This window comes from Balaenoptera borealis (genome assembly GCF_965194805.1).
Source record: "Balaenoptera borealis genome assembly, chromosome: 3".
Lineage (NCBI taxonomy): Eukaryota > Metazoa > Chordata > Mammalia > Artiodactyla > Balaenopteridae > Balaenoptera > Balaenoptera borealis.
The window spans coordinates 84,388,739-84,405,799 of record NC_138866.1 but is presented as its reverse complement, the minus strand read 5'-3'; the positions used below and the strand labels follow the sequence as shown (position 1 = coordinate 84,405,799).

At 37.1% G+C, this 17,061-nt stretch overlaps 1 protein-coding gene across 2 annotated transcripts in view; it reads right to left on the bottom strand.

The window, feature by feature from the left end:
* The window catches only part of RTF1 (RTF1 homolog, Paf1/RNA polymerase II complex component), a 45,048-nt gene that overhangs the window by 11,400 nt on the left and 16,587 nt on the right, over window positions 1–17,061 (bottom strand). For both annotated transcript variants that reach the window (XM_082387338.1, XM_082387339.1), the window contains 3 exons: window positions 9,593–9,740; window positions 7,998–8,202; window positions 673–787 (listed from right to left, as the gene is read on the bottom strand). In XM_082387338.1, the coding sequence (XP_082243464.1) occupies window positions 673–787; window positions 7,998–8,202; window positions 9,593–9,740 (468 nt within the window). The remainder of the gene's footprint in view (window positions 1–672; window positions 788–7,997; window positions 8,203–9,592; window positions 9,741–17,061) is intronic.

Sequence of the window (17,061 nt, the reverse complement as noted above, 5' to 3'; positions counted from 1 at the left end):
AGGGAAAAATATGTAGGATGACTCTTTTTACCAACAGCTGATGATAACATTCTCTATACCTAAAAATTATTCAGTTCTCCAATGTGAATCTATATTGGCTGCAGAAATTGAAATTTGCTTAAGAGGAGAGAGCATCCTCTTGTGGACAAAGAGGATAGAGCAGTAAAGTCAGTCCCTGTCTTACCTGCCTAATAAACAGAAAGCCTAAGAAGTATAAGAATAAACACTTCCTGGAAGGACTCCCTAGATCACAGCTAATATATGTTAATACTGTCAACAAAGCTTTTTGTGATAAATGCAGAGATGACTAATTTTCCCAGCTACATTTATTACCAAGTCCAGGATGACATACACCTGAGTAAACATCATAACCAATTCAGCTACCCGGGACAGGAAGTTTACAAACTTTCCCTTAAGGAGTGCTCATACACCAATGAGCTGCTTTTTACATGTAGACCTGAGTAGAATTCCCATGGAGTTAAACAGCACAGCTAATGGTGAAATGATATGTCCAGAGATTAATGAAACCTATAAGATGAAGACAGTACATAAATAGTCTTGCACTAACTGACCTAGGCTGACTAATATAAACCCATCTTTTATATAAACACACATACACACTCAAAATGGAGGTTTTATTCTTTGGATAACGAGGACTATTGAATCTCCTACCTGAGATTCTTGAATCTGTGTCAGTTTCTTCTTTTCCTGCTCCTCTTCTTGCTTTTTCTTTTTTTCTTTCTTTTCTTTCTTTTTGGCTGTTTTCAGTTTTTTCCTGATTTCAAATCTGTTTAAAATATATTTGTTTGGTTTTTAAGTGGCAATGAAATATCTGTAGACTGATTTCTATTAGATAGGAGAAAGGAAGTAAGTGCTGGGGAGGAGTTAATAAATGTTTTGGTTTCCTGTAAGAAACTCCAATGTAACTTATAAGTACATTAAAAATATTGAATATAAATACACCAAAAGTACTTGAAAGCATTAAGGTGGAATAGACTTAAAATGAGAGAATACTGAGGATACTGTTGTATCCTGTTGGTAACACACTGCTCTTCCTCAACTTCACATAATGGAAGAAAATAGTTGATTCTTGGATCAGCTCCAATGGTGTCCCATTAGAAACATAATGAAGCCACAGAAAGCCACTGTCACATTTTTAAGGTGGTCAAGACACAGGCTGTATGTTAAAAACACCACTCTCCATCTTTCTTCATTAGGAAAAATGCCTCCCTCAGCTCCACCCCAGCAAACATGTGAATAAATATGCTATTCTCTTAAACAAATGCAATCTAGGCTCTCTCCCTGTAACAAAAAGCAGGCTTTTATGAAACAAAACTACTTTTTTGTGTGTGAATTTAAGGAACTTTATGGAAGGAATAAAGGAATATAATAAATATTAAACTCTTTTCATAACATTCTAAAATAACCCCAATTATGAAAGTTTTTACTTAGTTCTTAATAGGGTCAATATACAAAAATTAACTGTATTTCTATATACTTGCAATGAATAATCCAAAAACGAAACAAAGAAAACAATTCCATTTAAAGTAGCATCCAAAAGAATACAATATTTAGTAATAAATTCAACAAAACAAGTGCTAGTCTTTTACACCCAAAACTAAAGGATTGTTGAAAGAAATTAAATAATACCTAAGTAAGTAGAAAGATATCACATTCATGGATTAAAAGACTTAATATTAGACGGCAATACTTCCAAATTTGATAAACAGATTCAACACAATTCCTATAAAAATCCCAGCTGCTTCTTTTGCTGTTGCAGAAATTGATAAGCTGATACTAAAATTCCTATGGGAATGCAGAGGGCCCCACATAGCCAAAACAATTTTGAAGAAGAACAAAGGTTCCTAACACTTCACACTTCCCAAGTTAAAAATTGACTACATAGCTACAGTAATCAAAACAGTATGGTATTGGCATAACCATAAACATAATGATCAATGGAACAGAATACAGTCAACAAATAAATCCATATATCCATGAACAATTGATTTTCAACAATGGTGCCAAGACTAGGGAAAGAACAGTCTCTTCAACAAGTGGTACTGGGACAACTGGATAGCTATATGCCAAAGAATAAAGTTGGACTCTTACCTCACACCATATACAAAAAATGATCTCAAAATGGATCAATGAGGGGGAGAGGGATAAATTAGGAGGTTGGGATTAACATATACACACTATTATACTTAAAATAGATAATCAACAAGGGCCTACTGTATAGTACAAGGAACTCTACTCAATACTCTGTAACAACCTGTATGGGAAAAGAATATGAAAAAGAATAGATATATGTACATGTATAACTGAATCACTTTGCTGTACACTTGAAACTAACACAACATTGTAAATCAACTGTACTCCAATACAAAATTTTAAAAAATGGATCAATGATCTAAACATAAGACCTACAACTATAAAACTCTTACAAGAAAACATACAGGTAAATACTCATGATTGTGGATTTGGCAAGATTCTTAGATACCAAAAGCTGCAGCAAGAAAATAAAAAATTTATTGTGCATAAAAATTTTTAAATTTTGTGCATTAAACAATACTTGACAGTGAAATTTACAACCTACAGAATGGGAGAAAATATTTGCAAATCATGTTATCTGATAAGGGTCTAGTAACCAGAATATATAAAGAACTCTTATAACTCAACAACAAAAAGACAAATAACCCAATTAAAAAATGGGCAAAGCACTTGAACAGACATTTCTCCAACAAGGATTTGAAAAGATTCTAAACATCATTAGTCAACAGGAAAATGCAAATCAAAACCACAATAAGACACTTCACATTCTCCAGGATAGCTATTATCAAAAAAAGAAAAAATAACAAGTGTTGGCAAGGATGTGGACAAACTGGAACTCTTATACATTGCTGGTGGGAATGTAAAATGGTACAGCTGCTATGGAAAACAGTTTGGTGGTTTCTCAAAAAGTTAAACATAAAATTACCATATGACTCAGCAATTCCACTCCTATGTATATACCCAAAAGAATTGAAAATAGATACTGAAATATTTGTACATGAATGTTCATAGTAGCACTATTCACAACAGCAAAGATATCAAAACAGATTAATAGATAAACAAAATGTGGTTTATACACATAATGGAATATTATTCAGCCATAAAAAGGAATGAAGTACTGATACATGCTACATGAATGAACTTCAAATATATGTTAAGTGAAAGAAGCCAGGCACAAAAGACTACATATTTATGATTCCATTTATATAAAATGCCCAGAAATAGGCAAATCTATAGAGATAGAAAGTAAGTTAGTGGCTTCCTAAGGCTAGGAGGCAGTAGAGGGAACTGAGTACCAATAAGTACAGGGTTTTTTTCTGGGGTGATGATAATGTTCTGAAATTAATTGTGGTGATGGCTACACAACTTTATGAATATATAAAAAACCACTGAACCACTTTCAATCACTTTCAATGGATAGAGTCTATGGTGTGTAAACTACATCTCAATGAAGTTATTTTTAAGTTAATACCTGAGGTGCTGAGAAAACTGGACAGCTACACGTAAAAGAATGAAATCAGAACATTTTCTAACACCATATCCAAAAATAAACTCAAAATGGATTAAAGACCTAAATGTAAGACCAGAAACCATAAACCTCTTAGAGGAAAACACAGGCAGAATACTCTTTGGCATAAATTGCAGCAGTATTTTTTTTTGGATGTCTCCTAAAGCAAAGGAAATAAAAGTAAAAATAAACAAATGGGACCTAATTAAACTTAAAAGCTTTTGCATAGCAAAGGAAACCATCAACAAAACAAAAAGACAACCTACTGAATGGGAGAAAATATTTGCAAATGATATGACCGATACACGGTTAATATCAAAAAAAAAAAAAATATATATATATATATATATATAAACAGCTCATACAACCCAACATCAAAAAAACAAACAACCTGATTAAAAAATGGGCAGAAGACCTGAATAGACATTTTTCCAAAGAGGAAATACAGATGGCCCACAGGCACATGAAAAGATGCTCAACATTGCTAATCATCAGGGAAATGCAAGTCAAAACCACAATGAGATATTACCTCACACCTGTCAGAATGGCCATCATCAAAAAGAACACAAATAACAAATGTTGGTGAGGATGTGGAGAAAATTAACTGGCGCAGCCACTGTGGAAAAGAGTACAGAGGTTTCTCTAAAAACAGAGACTTCCCTGGTGGTCCAGTGGTAAAGAATCCGCCTTACAATGCAGGGAACGCAGGTTTGATTCCTGGTCAGGGAACTAAGATCCTACATGCCGCGGGGCAACTAAGCTTGCACGCCACAACTACTGAGCCTGCACGCCTCAACTAGACCCCGCGTGCCGCAAACTACAGAGCCCACATGCCCTGGAGCCTGCACGCCACAACTAGAGAGGAGTCCGCGCGCCACAATGAAAGATCCAGCGTGCCTCAACTAAGACCCGATGCAGCCAAAAATAAATAAAATAAAATAAATAATAATTAAAAAAACTAAGAATAGGGACTTCCCTGGTGGTCCAGTGGGTACGACTCTGAGCTCCCAATGCAGGGGGCCTGGGTTCAATTCCTGGTCAGCGAACTAGATCCCACATGCATGCCACAACTAAGAGTTCGCATGCCGCAACTAAACCCTGCATGCTGCAACTAAGGCCCGGTGCAGCCTAAATAAATAAATAAATAATAAATATTTGCAAATGAAGCAACTGGCAAAGGATTAATCTCCAAAATTTACAACCAGCTCATGCAGCTCAATATCAAAAAAAACAAACAACTCAATCTAAAAATGGGCAGAAGACCTAAATAGACATTTCTCCAAAGAAGATATACAGATTGCCAACAGACACATGAAAGAATGCTCAACATCATTAACCATTAGAGAAATGCAAATCAAAACTACAATGAGATATCATCTCACACCAGTCAGAATGGCCATGATCAAAAAATCTACAAACAATAAATGCTGGAGAGGATGTGGAGAAAAGGGAACCCTCTTGCACTCTTGGTGGGAATGTAAATTGATACAGCCACTATGGAGAACAGTATGGAGGGTCCTTAAAAAACTAAAAATAGAACTACCATACGACCCAGCAATCCCACTACTGGGCTTATACCCTGAGAAAACCGTAATTCAAAAAGAGTCATGTACCAAAATGTTCGTTGCAGCTCTATTTACAATAGCCAGGACATGAAAGCGACCTTAGTGTCCATCAACAGATGAATGGATAAAGAAGATGTGGCACACATATACAATGGAATATTACTCAGCCATAAAAAGGAACGAAACTGGGTTATTTGTAGTGAGGTGGATGGACCTAGAGACTGTCATACAGAGTGAAGTAAGTCAGAAAGAGAAAAACAAATACCGTATGCTAACACATATATATGGAATCTTAAAAAAAAAAAAAAAGGTCATGAAGAACCTAGGGGCAAGACAGGAATAAAGATGCAGACCTACTAGAGAATGGACTTGAGGATACGGGGAGGGGGAACGGGAAGCTGGGACGAAGTGAGAGAGTGGCATGGACATATATACACTACCAAACGTAAAATAGATAGATAGCTAGTGGGAAGCAGCCGCATAGCACAGGGAGATCAGCTCAGTGCTTTATGACCACCTAGAGGGGTGGGATAGGGAGGGTGGGAGGGAGGGAGATGCAAGAAGGAAGAGATATGGGGATATATGTATATGTATAACTGATTGAATTTGTTACAAAGCAGAAACTAACACACCATTGTAAAGCAATTATACTCCAATAAAGATGTTAAAAAAAAAAAGAAACCAAAAAAAATAATAATAATAAATAAATATTCTTTAAAATATTAAAAAAAAAAAAGAAAAACCTAAAAATAGAACTACCATATGACCCAGCAATTCCACTCCTGGGTATATACCTGAAAAACACAAAAATGCTAATTCGAAAAGATACATACACCGCCATGTTCATAGCAGTATTATTTACAATTGCCAAAATATGGAATGAATGGATAAAGAAGATGTGGTGTATATACATACAATAGAATACTACTCAGTCATAAAAGAGAATGAAACTTTGCCATTTACAACAACATGGATGAACTCGGAGGAGACTATGCTAAGTGAAATAAGTCAGACACAGAAAGACAAATACTGTATGCTATCACTTATATGTGAAATCTAAAAAATACAACAAACTAGTGAATATAACAAAAAAGAAACAGATTCATAGATATAGAGAGCAAACGAGTGCTTACCAGTGGGGAGAGGGAAGCAGGGAGGGGCAATATATTGTATGACACAGGGAATATAGTCAATATTTTATAATAACTATAAGTGGAGTATAACCTTTAAAAACTGTGAATCACTAAATTATGCATCTGTAACTTATATAATATTGTACATCAACTATACTTCAATTTTAAAAAAGTTAACAGCTTATATTTACATTATGTTCTTATATGTATTATCTTACTGAGGACTTACAACAATCCTCAACAAGGAAGCTGAGGCAGGAGGAGGGTAAGTGACTAATTCAGATAACCTAGCCAGTGAGTCTGACTTGAGCCTAGATTTTCTTTCTTCTTCTTTTTTTAAAAAAATATTTATTTATTTGGCTGCATTGGGTCTTAGTTGCAGCACACGGGATCTTCGTTGTAGCATGTGGGATGTTTCCTTGTGGTGCACGGGCTCCAGAGCACACGGGCTCAGTAGCTGTGGCAGCGGGCTCTACAGCTGCAGGTGCAGGCTCTAGAGCGCGCAGGCTTAGTTGCCCTGCGGCACGTGGGATCTTAGTTCCCTGACCAGGGATCGAACCCGCATCCCCTGCATTGGAAGGCAGATCCTTAACCGCTGGACCACCAGGGAAGTCCCGAGCCTAGACTTTCTGATGGAAAATGTCAGTGCTCTTTGAACAACCAAGCTACCTTTATGCTGCCTGCACTTACCTTTAAAAAAAAAAAATTTAAATAAAAAAAGAGGAAGCTCTAGAATAGGTGAAGAATCTAACAACCAAAAATGATACCTCACTACTGGTGTTGCTGGCTATAAAACAGGATGCTGATGGTGTTTACATTAAAAAGATGTAGAAAGTTTCTGAGTTACCATATTGTACTGCCTTGTACCTAAACAAATGAACTACAAAAACCTCCATTTTCTGTGAATGGCTCTGAACTTCTGTCTTAATTATCATCACTGTAAACATTCTCCCAATCACTAAAAAAGTCACTGAATCAGTCAGTCAACTGCCTCATTCATATAAGGTGAAAAATAAAAAACCAAAGTTTGAGATCAGCCACCCACTACTCTCGAGCTACTTTGTGCTTTTATCATAGGGCCCTATTGCCCTTATATGAGAACCTCTTGTTATGCTCTCCACAATTCAGAAATACAAATTTCAGAAGTCATTCTTAACCATCTGGCAACTGTGGTCGTTTCTTAAGTCCTGTTTGTTCCAATACAGGTAACCGTGGAAGCATTCACACTCAAAACAAATGTCTATTACTTGCTGCTGACTGAAAGCCAAACATTCTTGTCTAGGATAACTCACCAGACTTAATATGGTCTCCAGAAGGGACAGACAGGCTCCCAGACGAAATGGGACTAACTGCTGCCAAGGAAAATGCTTCTGTTTCTTTCGCAATATTAGGTAGGTAGGGAAGGATCCAAATTGTGAGGACTATTTTATCTCCTGAGACAAAGTCAAGTTTATTTTCACCTTGAAATTCTGTTAGGAGATGAGGAAAAACTTCTGCCATTTAAATATGGCAAAAGTAATCCAAAATACTGAAGCAGCTTTGTATATCAAAAAGCAATTTAACATTTGAGTTTAAAAAAAAATACAAAAAGCATGCTGGGAGGATAGTCAGATTCCTAACTCATAAATAATGAGGAGAAATTTCAAGTCTTGAATCCTGTGAAGACAGGGCTCCAAATGTGAACTCTGGGAAATTACTTTATTATTTTATTTTATCATTAAGGAACTACCACTTTACCTTTTTTTTAACACCTCCCTCTTCTCTATGCGGTTGAACAGTTCTTGCTCTCTCTCCTTTTCTGTCATCTGTTCCAGACGGGCCCTGTCTTCCTCATCTCCCATGAGGTCTTCTCCATAGCCATCATGGAATTCCTCATCTTCTGAGGAAGAGTCTGAATCTGAACTGGAGGAGGAGCTGTTGCTGTCAGAATCTGACACTTCACCTGCAACAAAGGACCAAACACAAGGTTAGGTGATGCTGCAGAAGACAGAGCCACAGGTGGCCCCACAGTGTTGATAATCATTACCCCTTGGCTCTTCTAGGTGAAGTGGAACATGGGCATCTCACCTCCCTTGGGAAAACCCTTGGTCTGCCTTTGGCAAATGCAAACACAGGTTACAGAAACTTAGGCTGGATTAAGAAACCAGCATGATCTTTTTAATTTGACTTTTGTATTTTGAAAAAATTACAGACCTACAGAAAAAAGTTGCAAGAATAATTCAACTCCCGTACATCTGTTACTTAGGTTCACCCATTGTTAACATTGCCAATTCACTTTCTGTCTACATACATAAAACAATTTACACATTTTTATCATTTATTTTGCTGAACTGAGAGTAAGCTGCAGAGATTGTGACCTTTCACCCCTAAATACTTCTTGTAAAAAGGACAGTCTCTTATATAACCACGTATACAATGATCAAACTCAGGAAATTTAACATTTAAGAAATAGCATTATCTGACATATAGTCCATATTCAATTTTCATAATAAGTATAGGGAGACGCTTTGAGATTGTGTAAACATCTTGTTCCTCAACAAACTATCATCCAGTGGTTTTAACACTCATCGATAACACTTCAGTAAATCAATTATTACTATGATGGTTGAAAATGGTGATTGTCTAACTATACTTTCTTCTACATTTATTAGTTGGCATTTAAAAAAATCAATGTTTTAATAAGTCATTAGATTGATTAGTGAATTCCTAATGATATTGGATCTTGGTAGGACTAAGGGTGATGGAAAAAAGCATTACATATTGTAACTGAGTATTTATTAAGTTAAACTAGCAATTTTGTGCTTGACTCAATTTGAGCTAACATTCACAGGCATGTGCTTAAAAAGCAGGTTAGGCCAATTCTGTACAAGCCAGTTTGTATATAAACATTATTACTCAAAACAAATATAAAGTTTACCATTTTAGTCCTGGAACAAGTTCACTTTCAAACTAGTGTTAGTAAAAATTCTCATTTCGAAACAACATTTTTTACTGAGTTTTGTATCTGGTTCAAGGATTTTCCCCCTATGAATAACCAAGAAAAAGGAAAGAGAAGGCACTCAAGTTAAGGTGAATGGAGACTCTAATGCAGGGAATCCTCATGGGTTTCCTGGATGGGTTTCAAGGGCCTCACTAACGCTTTGGAATGCATGTATTTTTCTTGCTTCATTCAGATCCTAAACAGACCATGACCACTGAAAAGATTAGAGACCCCTGCAATAAAGGCAGAGGCCATGCTATAATTGTAATGCAGGCACCTTTTCCCTCCATTTCTGACTCTGCAGCTTCTACTAAATAAGAGTTCACTCCCAAGTCTGCACCACTTGACTCACCTTCCTCAGGGGCTGAGCTCTCAGCTGAACTGTCTTTGTCCGAACTGCCTGAGGAAGCAGTTTTATTGGCCTGTTTCTTCATGGTTCCTTTCTTCTCTATTTTTCTGGCTTTTCCTTTCTTCTTATTTTTATTGCTCCCAAAAGTCCACTACAAGGAAAAAAGAAAAAGGAAAATTGAACCAGGGATTTTATTGAGAAAACCTGTAAGTTTCAAGAGTTAAGAGTCTCTGACATTCATCAAAATGATTACAAGTCTCTACTGCTTTGGATACGAAACAAATACACTTTATAAGATGAAAGATATTGAATCTTGAAACCTTTGTTAAAACTTCATAACCTCTGGTTTGTAATTTCTTAATGTCAGTAGATAACTGATATAATAAACATAAATTGGTATGTCTGGGTTTCAGTACACACTGCATGGTTGAGTTCTGGAGTGGGCCCCAGGAAAGCAGGGAATAAAGCTTTTTAGCAAGAGAAAACTTCAGAAAACACAGGGAGAAAATGATGAAGGCCACTCTTTGGCATGGATGGTAGTATCACTGGTACCAACTCCAAGGAGTCAGAAAGTATCATAGATCATTAAAATATATATATATATATATATATATATATATATATGTATATAGATTTTTAAAAATCTGCATATATTACACTACAACATAATGTTTACATTGGATCTTCAATAGGAGATCCCATACATCTACATATAAGGAACCTGCAACTTGTATTATCAAAATAACAGGCAGGCAATACACAGTTGATCACTCCAAGGCCAAAAAAATCATCTTCATCAAGCACTTTAATTATAAGTCTGAAAGACCATAAAATCATTTTTTAAATTCACAGAGACTATTTAGTTACATTAAACCATACCTCCTTTGATATTTTAACTTGTCAATTTAGGATAATGATTTTAGGTGAAAAATACTTTACTTAGAAACTTTATTTTATGTACTCTAAAAATAATAATCATAACCAGCAAGGGCTTACTGTATAGCACAGGGAACTATACTCAATAATAACCTATAATGGAAAAGAATCTAAAAAAGAATATATATATAAAATAAAATAAAGTTAAATTCAGGACTTCCCTGGTGGCGCAGTGGTTAAGAATCTGCCTGCCAATGCAGGGGACATGGGTTTGAGCCCTGGTCCGGGAAGATCCCACATGCTGTGGAGCAACTAGGCCACAACTGCTGAGCTTGTGCTCTAGAGCCCGCGAGAAGCCACCGCAATGAGAAGCACATGCACTGCAACGAAGAGTAGCCCCCTCTCGCCGCAACTAGAGAAAGCCCGCGCAGCAACGAAGACCCAATGCAGCCATAAATGAATAAATAAATTTATTTTAAAAAATAAAAAATTAAATTAAATTATTTAAAAGTACATATAAAAACACTGAATCACTTTGCTGTACTCCTGAAACTAACACAACATTGTAAATCAACTATATTTCAATAAATATTGAAAAAAAAACCCTGGAAATTGTAAAACAAACTGAGACAATACTAAATAAACAAACCAACCAACCAAGGAGGGGGAGGATAAAAAATCAAAATAATATTCATCTTTCCATCATCACAGATTGAATTACAAATCTGGTATTAACATAAAAATTTTTTTTTCTTTTTTTTTTTTTAAATTTATTTAATTTATTTATTTATGGCTGTGTTGGGTCCTCGTTTCTGTGTGAGGGCTTTCTCTAGTTGTGGCAAGCGGGGGCCACTCTTCATCGCAGTGCGCAGGCCTCTCACCACCGCGGCCTCACTTGTTGCGGACCACAGGCTCCAGACGCGCAGGCTCAGTAACTGTGGCTCACGGGCCCAGCTGCTCTGCAGCATGTGGGATCTTCCCAGGCCAGGGCTCGAACCCGTGTCCCCTGCATTGGCAGGCAGACTCTCAACCACTGCGCCACCTAACATAAAAATTCTACATCTAATGTTTAACAAAAGCACCAAGTCTTTGCTCCTTCTATAATGTGATCATAAATCTACCTCCTACCTCACAATAGCCAAGATCAGAAGTAAATTTATTTTGGAGTTTTTTGGGGGGTGTTGGGTGGAGGGATAGTTCTGATGAGGTTTCCAACTTAGAAATGTTCCAGGTGAGCTATTTTTAAGGACTACAGTCTGTTAATTTACGTTGATAAAATATTGTGAAAGGGCACTATTTTAATCTTCTGATTTTTTATTTTAATTTACTCTTAGTTATTTTAATTGCCACTTTATTTTTGTACTCAGGAGCTAGGAAGAAGGGACAAGTGAAAATAAAACAGCTCCATGTTCTAGAATGATATATTAAGTGAATAAATGATATATTAAGTAATATACCACTTATGAATTAAGTGATATACATTAACAGCCAATTCTCTTTATAAGTGAATTTACTTCTCAAACTTTTAACAATTCAACACTTAGATCACTATTTAGAAAGAAATCCTAATGCTTCTCTTCTAAAAGCTATTTTTCAACCATTTGAAATCTTAATCATTCAAGAAAGATACTTTTTAGGTCAGTTTGAAAGAATCCAAAAGAGGCCAAAGTGTTCAGTTTCATAGTTAACTGCACTAAAATATATCAACTTCCTATGCTGAGAATACAGATATTACTAGAGGCAATAATGTATAAAACATCTTTTGCATTGGCTTTGTTTATAGGAAATAGCACAACTATGCACATAATAGTCAGTATTCATTGGTTGGTTATGAAAATGAGCATGACCCATCGCTTCTAAACAGGGTATCTTTTTGTACTTCTTTGTACAGAAATCCCTTCTTTGTACAAAGAAGTCCCTTTGTACTTCTACCTAATGGGAATATGAAAAGGCTGAGAGCATAAAGGGTGAGCTACCAGGGTCACATGTGTGTTAGAGTGGCTAGATCTATTTTCACCTACAGATTTGGATTTCTCACCTGCAACAGAGCCAAATTCTGAACTTCCAGGGTGGGGGGAAAAGGGGGATTGTGTATGAGAGTAAAAAAAAGGCTTAAATGTGAAGTCACACAGGTGAATCGAATTCAGGAGGTGCTAGAAAGCTATCTGGTTTCCTTATCCTTCCACTGTCTATCTGCTGCAATCTGCCATTGCCTAAGTTTAGCAACTGTCATCTATAGCCTATGATGCTTATCCCCTGGAGGGGAGAGAGAAAAGATAAGAGTTAAAATAGAAGAAGTAAAATGTTTCAATTTAACAAGGGCTTGCCTGGCTGAACCTGAGTGTGGGAAGGGAACCTTGGTCTTTTTCCTTCCAACACAATTTTCAAAAGAAATGAGATGACAAAGGTGCCTCACCTCCCATGAGGCTAACTCAATAGAGTCTGTCATGCCAATGGCAAACAACCAAACTCACTATATATGACAGGGTTTTAGGGAAATAAAATAATCACTTAAAATATGGGGACCAGTCTCATTACTCCTATTTAATGTAGAGAAAGAGACCCAAATGGGTACTGATAATTTCCCAAAAGATTTTTTTTCCTGCAGAGTAGATCGTATTTGTAATATTTTACATTTACTCCTTTAAACCAGAGGCTCCTGAGTGTTTTTTTGGTCTGAGCACATATTTTAAATATTTGCCCAGTACCTCTTCTCTCAAGATCACAGAATCTAATAAACCATAAAGGAGATGGTCAAGACTTGTGGTAGGCAAAACTGGCATAGAAATATCTTAACCCAGCCATTAGCCCAGAGATTGCTCACCTATTCCTGCAAAAGCCTTATTCTGTTGACTCCAAGACAGAAGGAAAACTTATTCTTTCATTGCCAGAGTGTGGTAGTAAATGGAGTCTAAAGAGTACAGTACAGGATTAAAGAGATGCTCTCAGGCTTTCCCCATCCATCAGAGAGTAGAAGAAATGACCTGGCTTTTCTTAATTTGTTTTGGGAACTATGGCTTCACTGAAAGGCAAGCTCTGTTATGACCTTAAAAGTGCCCTAAAATGCACCACACAGAAGGCAAGAATGAGAAAATGAGTGCCTGCTGATCTGCATCTGAGTACAGAGGCCAGAGCATCCCCCAAGGAGAGCTGCTTAAAAACAATCTGGGAAAGGGAAAGGGTCCACTGTCAGTCAGGACTCTAATACACTCTGACACCCTGCTTTTCCCAAGCATTCTACATGCATGCAGGCTCACACAAAACACCAGGAAAGTATTACGTATAATGCAGTGATGAAAACCTAAAACAGTGACTAGAAGGAAGATGTCTTCTTAACTAATAAATTAAAAGAGATTAGCACTTTGACTCTCACTGCTGTAACTGATACTCTAATGGACGGCAATTATCTAATGATACAAGGAGGGTTAGAAAGTACTACATAACCCTGTGCCAGACTGAGAGTGTAGGGGTTGTTATAAGCAGGTCCCTACTCTGGGAAGCAGCTGACCTTCCTGGCATTCAGCTGAAAGACAGGAAGGAACATGGGGTGGGGAGTGGTTGCCTTGGACTTGGGTGCCATTGACATGCTGAGTACTTTTATCCTGGAGGCAGAAAAGCAAAGAAACGTCAACATTTCAGAGAGGTTATCGCTAATGGACAAGGAAGATCATATTCCAGGTCTCAGGACCCAGAGTAGAAACCATTGCAGCCCAGTTACTCCTGAAACGAATTTACAGTGAAATGAAATACTGGTAAGTAGGGTTCAAGAAGAACAGCTGGGCTAGTGATAAACTATGGGACTAGAGGTTAAAAGAATTGGAATAAAGGCCCAAGCCCTCAACCTGAGACTGTTTCCTTATCTGTAAAGTAGGAATAATAATACCACCTTGACCACCTATCAGGGTAGTGTGAGACTCAAATGAGACAGAATAAAAGACGCTAAGAGCACATTAGAAACCATGAAGTTCTATATAAATGGAGGGTACTATTTTATGATGGAAAAAGGAAACCAGAACTTCTGGGAGCCTGTTTTCTTATTTGAAATAAGGGAATCTAAATGATCTCTACGACCCCTTGGAGTTTTGAAGTTGTAGGATTCTATATGAACTGAGTGTTACACTAAATTGAAGTGTTTGTCAAAAGGATTCGGTAGTCATTATTCTAGATCTTAACAGTGGCCAACAAAGAGGTGTGTGGAGAGGGCATGGTTCCTGATTTAGGTATTTTTTCCCTGTGAAGATACTGAAGATAGAAAAGGGTCAGCAAAGTTGAAGAGTATATGCAAATGTCAGCCTGAAGAACAATGAGGAATAGCTAAGTTTTCTTTTCCCTTAAAAGAAATTAATTATTTGTAATTAATCAAACAAAGTACAAAGGGCACTACTGTATCTTATAATCAAGCAATCACTTATATTTAACTGGAAAACACAAGAGAATCCCTACACTCAATCACAAAAACTTATAGTCTGGTTATGGAGATAAAAACAAAAGTGAAACAAATGATACCAAAAAAAATGTAAAATATAATCAGTACTCCACTGCACTGTTTGGTAGGAAGTGTCAGAATTTGTTGTACACAGTTTAAGCAAGTGGTCCATGAAAATCACTTTATTTTTCTTGTGATGAGATTTTAGGTATCTAGATAAATGAGGTGCTATTGTATGGTAATCTACATAGCCAAGAACTGAGAAGCATGCTAAAAAAAAAAAAGAGGGGGACTTCCCTGGTGGAGCAGTGGTTAAGAATCTGCCTGCCAATGCAGGGGACACGGGTTGAAGCCCAGGTCCAGGAAGATCCCACATGCCACGGAGGAACTAAGCCCATGCGCCACAACTACTAAGCCTGTGCTCTAGAGCCTGCAAGCCACAACTACTGAGCCCACGAGCCACAACTACTGAAGCCCGTGTGCCACAACTACTGAAGCCCAGGCGCCTAGAGCCTGTGCTCCTCAACAAGAGACGCCACCGCAATGAGAAGCCCGTGCACCGCAACGAAGAGTAGCCCGCGTTCGCCACAACTAGAGAAAGCCCGCGTGCAGTAACAAAGACCCAACACAGCCATAAATAAATAAATAAATACATACATACATAAACTTATTAAAAAAAAAAACACTTATGAGAAATTCAAATAGCTATTGTTAAATTCAAGTACTAAAGCAGAGTATTCCAACCTAAACTCTATGGGGCCCCCTGGTTTCCTGACCCCAGAGCAGATCAGAGACACAGGAAGGTGGAAGTAGAGCAGATTACTAGGAGATGAGAACAATGGCCACTGCTTAACTTCGGTACTGGGGGAGAAAGGAAAGATAAAAACCAGCACCACAGAGCTTGGTATTTTGGAAGTCATTATTTCACAGTATAAGAACTGTCATTCATAATCATGATTAAATCAGTTTAAAAAACTATATATAATAATATCAAAAAAATTTTCAAATATAGTGGTTTTATATTTTAAACTTTCAAGAGTTTAGTTTTAGTATTGGGATATTTCATCTATATGGAATATCTTTTTCCAGAGGTATTGTGTGTATGAAAACCTTATTAAATGAATATACACACAGGAAAATATTAGCTTAGCAATGAAGGCCTTTATCAGTATGTGCTGATTATGTATTATCTGCATGGTAAAGCAACAACAAAATGCTCTTGGGTATCTAGGCCGACTTCCTGGAAAAGTTATTACTAAATGAATTTTAAGTAAAAGTTGTATCTTTTTCAAAATGTTCTATTAATAAAAATATTGGAGCCAGCAAGCGATAACATAGTGGGAATAGGAGTGCAACTAGATCAAAGTGGGAGCGCTCAAAAGATTAAATGGGATAAGAGGGAAAGAGAAGAAGCTTCAGAAAGAAAGAAAGTAGAAAAAAATGGAATGGGGGAAAAGCAAGAAGAGGCCAGAGTCTCTGAAGAGGTAGTAAGCTGGAGCATAAAATGTATCCAGGAAGTTCTGGGGAAGAAAAAACAGGTGACAAGTGCTGAACTACAGGGCTGGGCCAAATGTTTTTATTTCTCAAAAATGTTGAAAACAGGACTGTACGTGAAGCTTTTTAAAATAATCATTCTCGCTCAGGCACAGGGCAATAGAACATAATCCAGCTGTGTCCTTGCTTTGTCTAATGTAGTTATATTCAATTCTGAACAACAAATAAAGGGTTTTCTTGGTATCTATTGATAACATGATTTTTACTGGTAACAAGGGAAAATCTAGGCTTTATTCTTATTTCTTATCTAGGTGCAGCTATCTGTTTCCACGAGATTCACCATGTTTCTAAAAAGGACTCTGAAGTACCCGATTTAGGACTCTGTTCCTCCTAACAAATGGACTTTTTTGTTTTGGCCATTTTTTTTTAAACTTTAAATCTCATGAATGAGCACTGCTAGCTCTCCTCCTCCTAACCCTGTTATTTTTCTTCCCGGCCACACCTGTCTGCACCCTTGGTGGTGGCTTCTCTTACCAAATGCTTTCAGGGACAGGAAGTGACAGCACCAAAATGCCACACCACAGCATTATAACCTACCACTGAGGTGTGCTTTCCAATTTCCCAGGCTTGGTCAATGTAAACCTTACAGAAAGAGTTCTACTTCTCACGTGCCTAA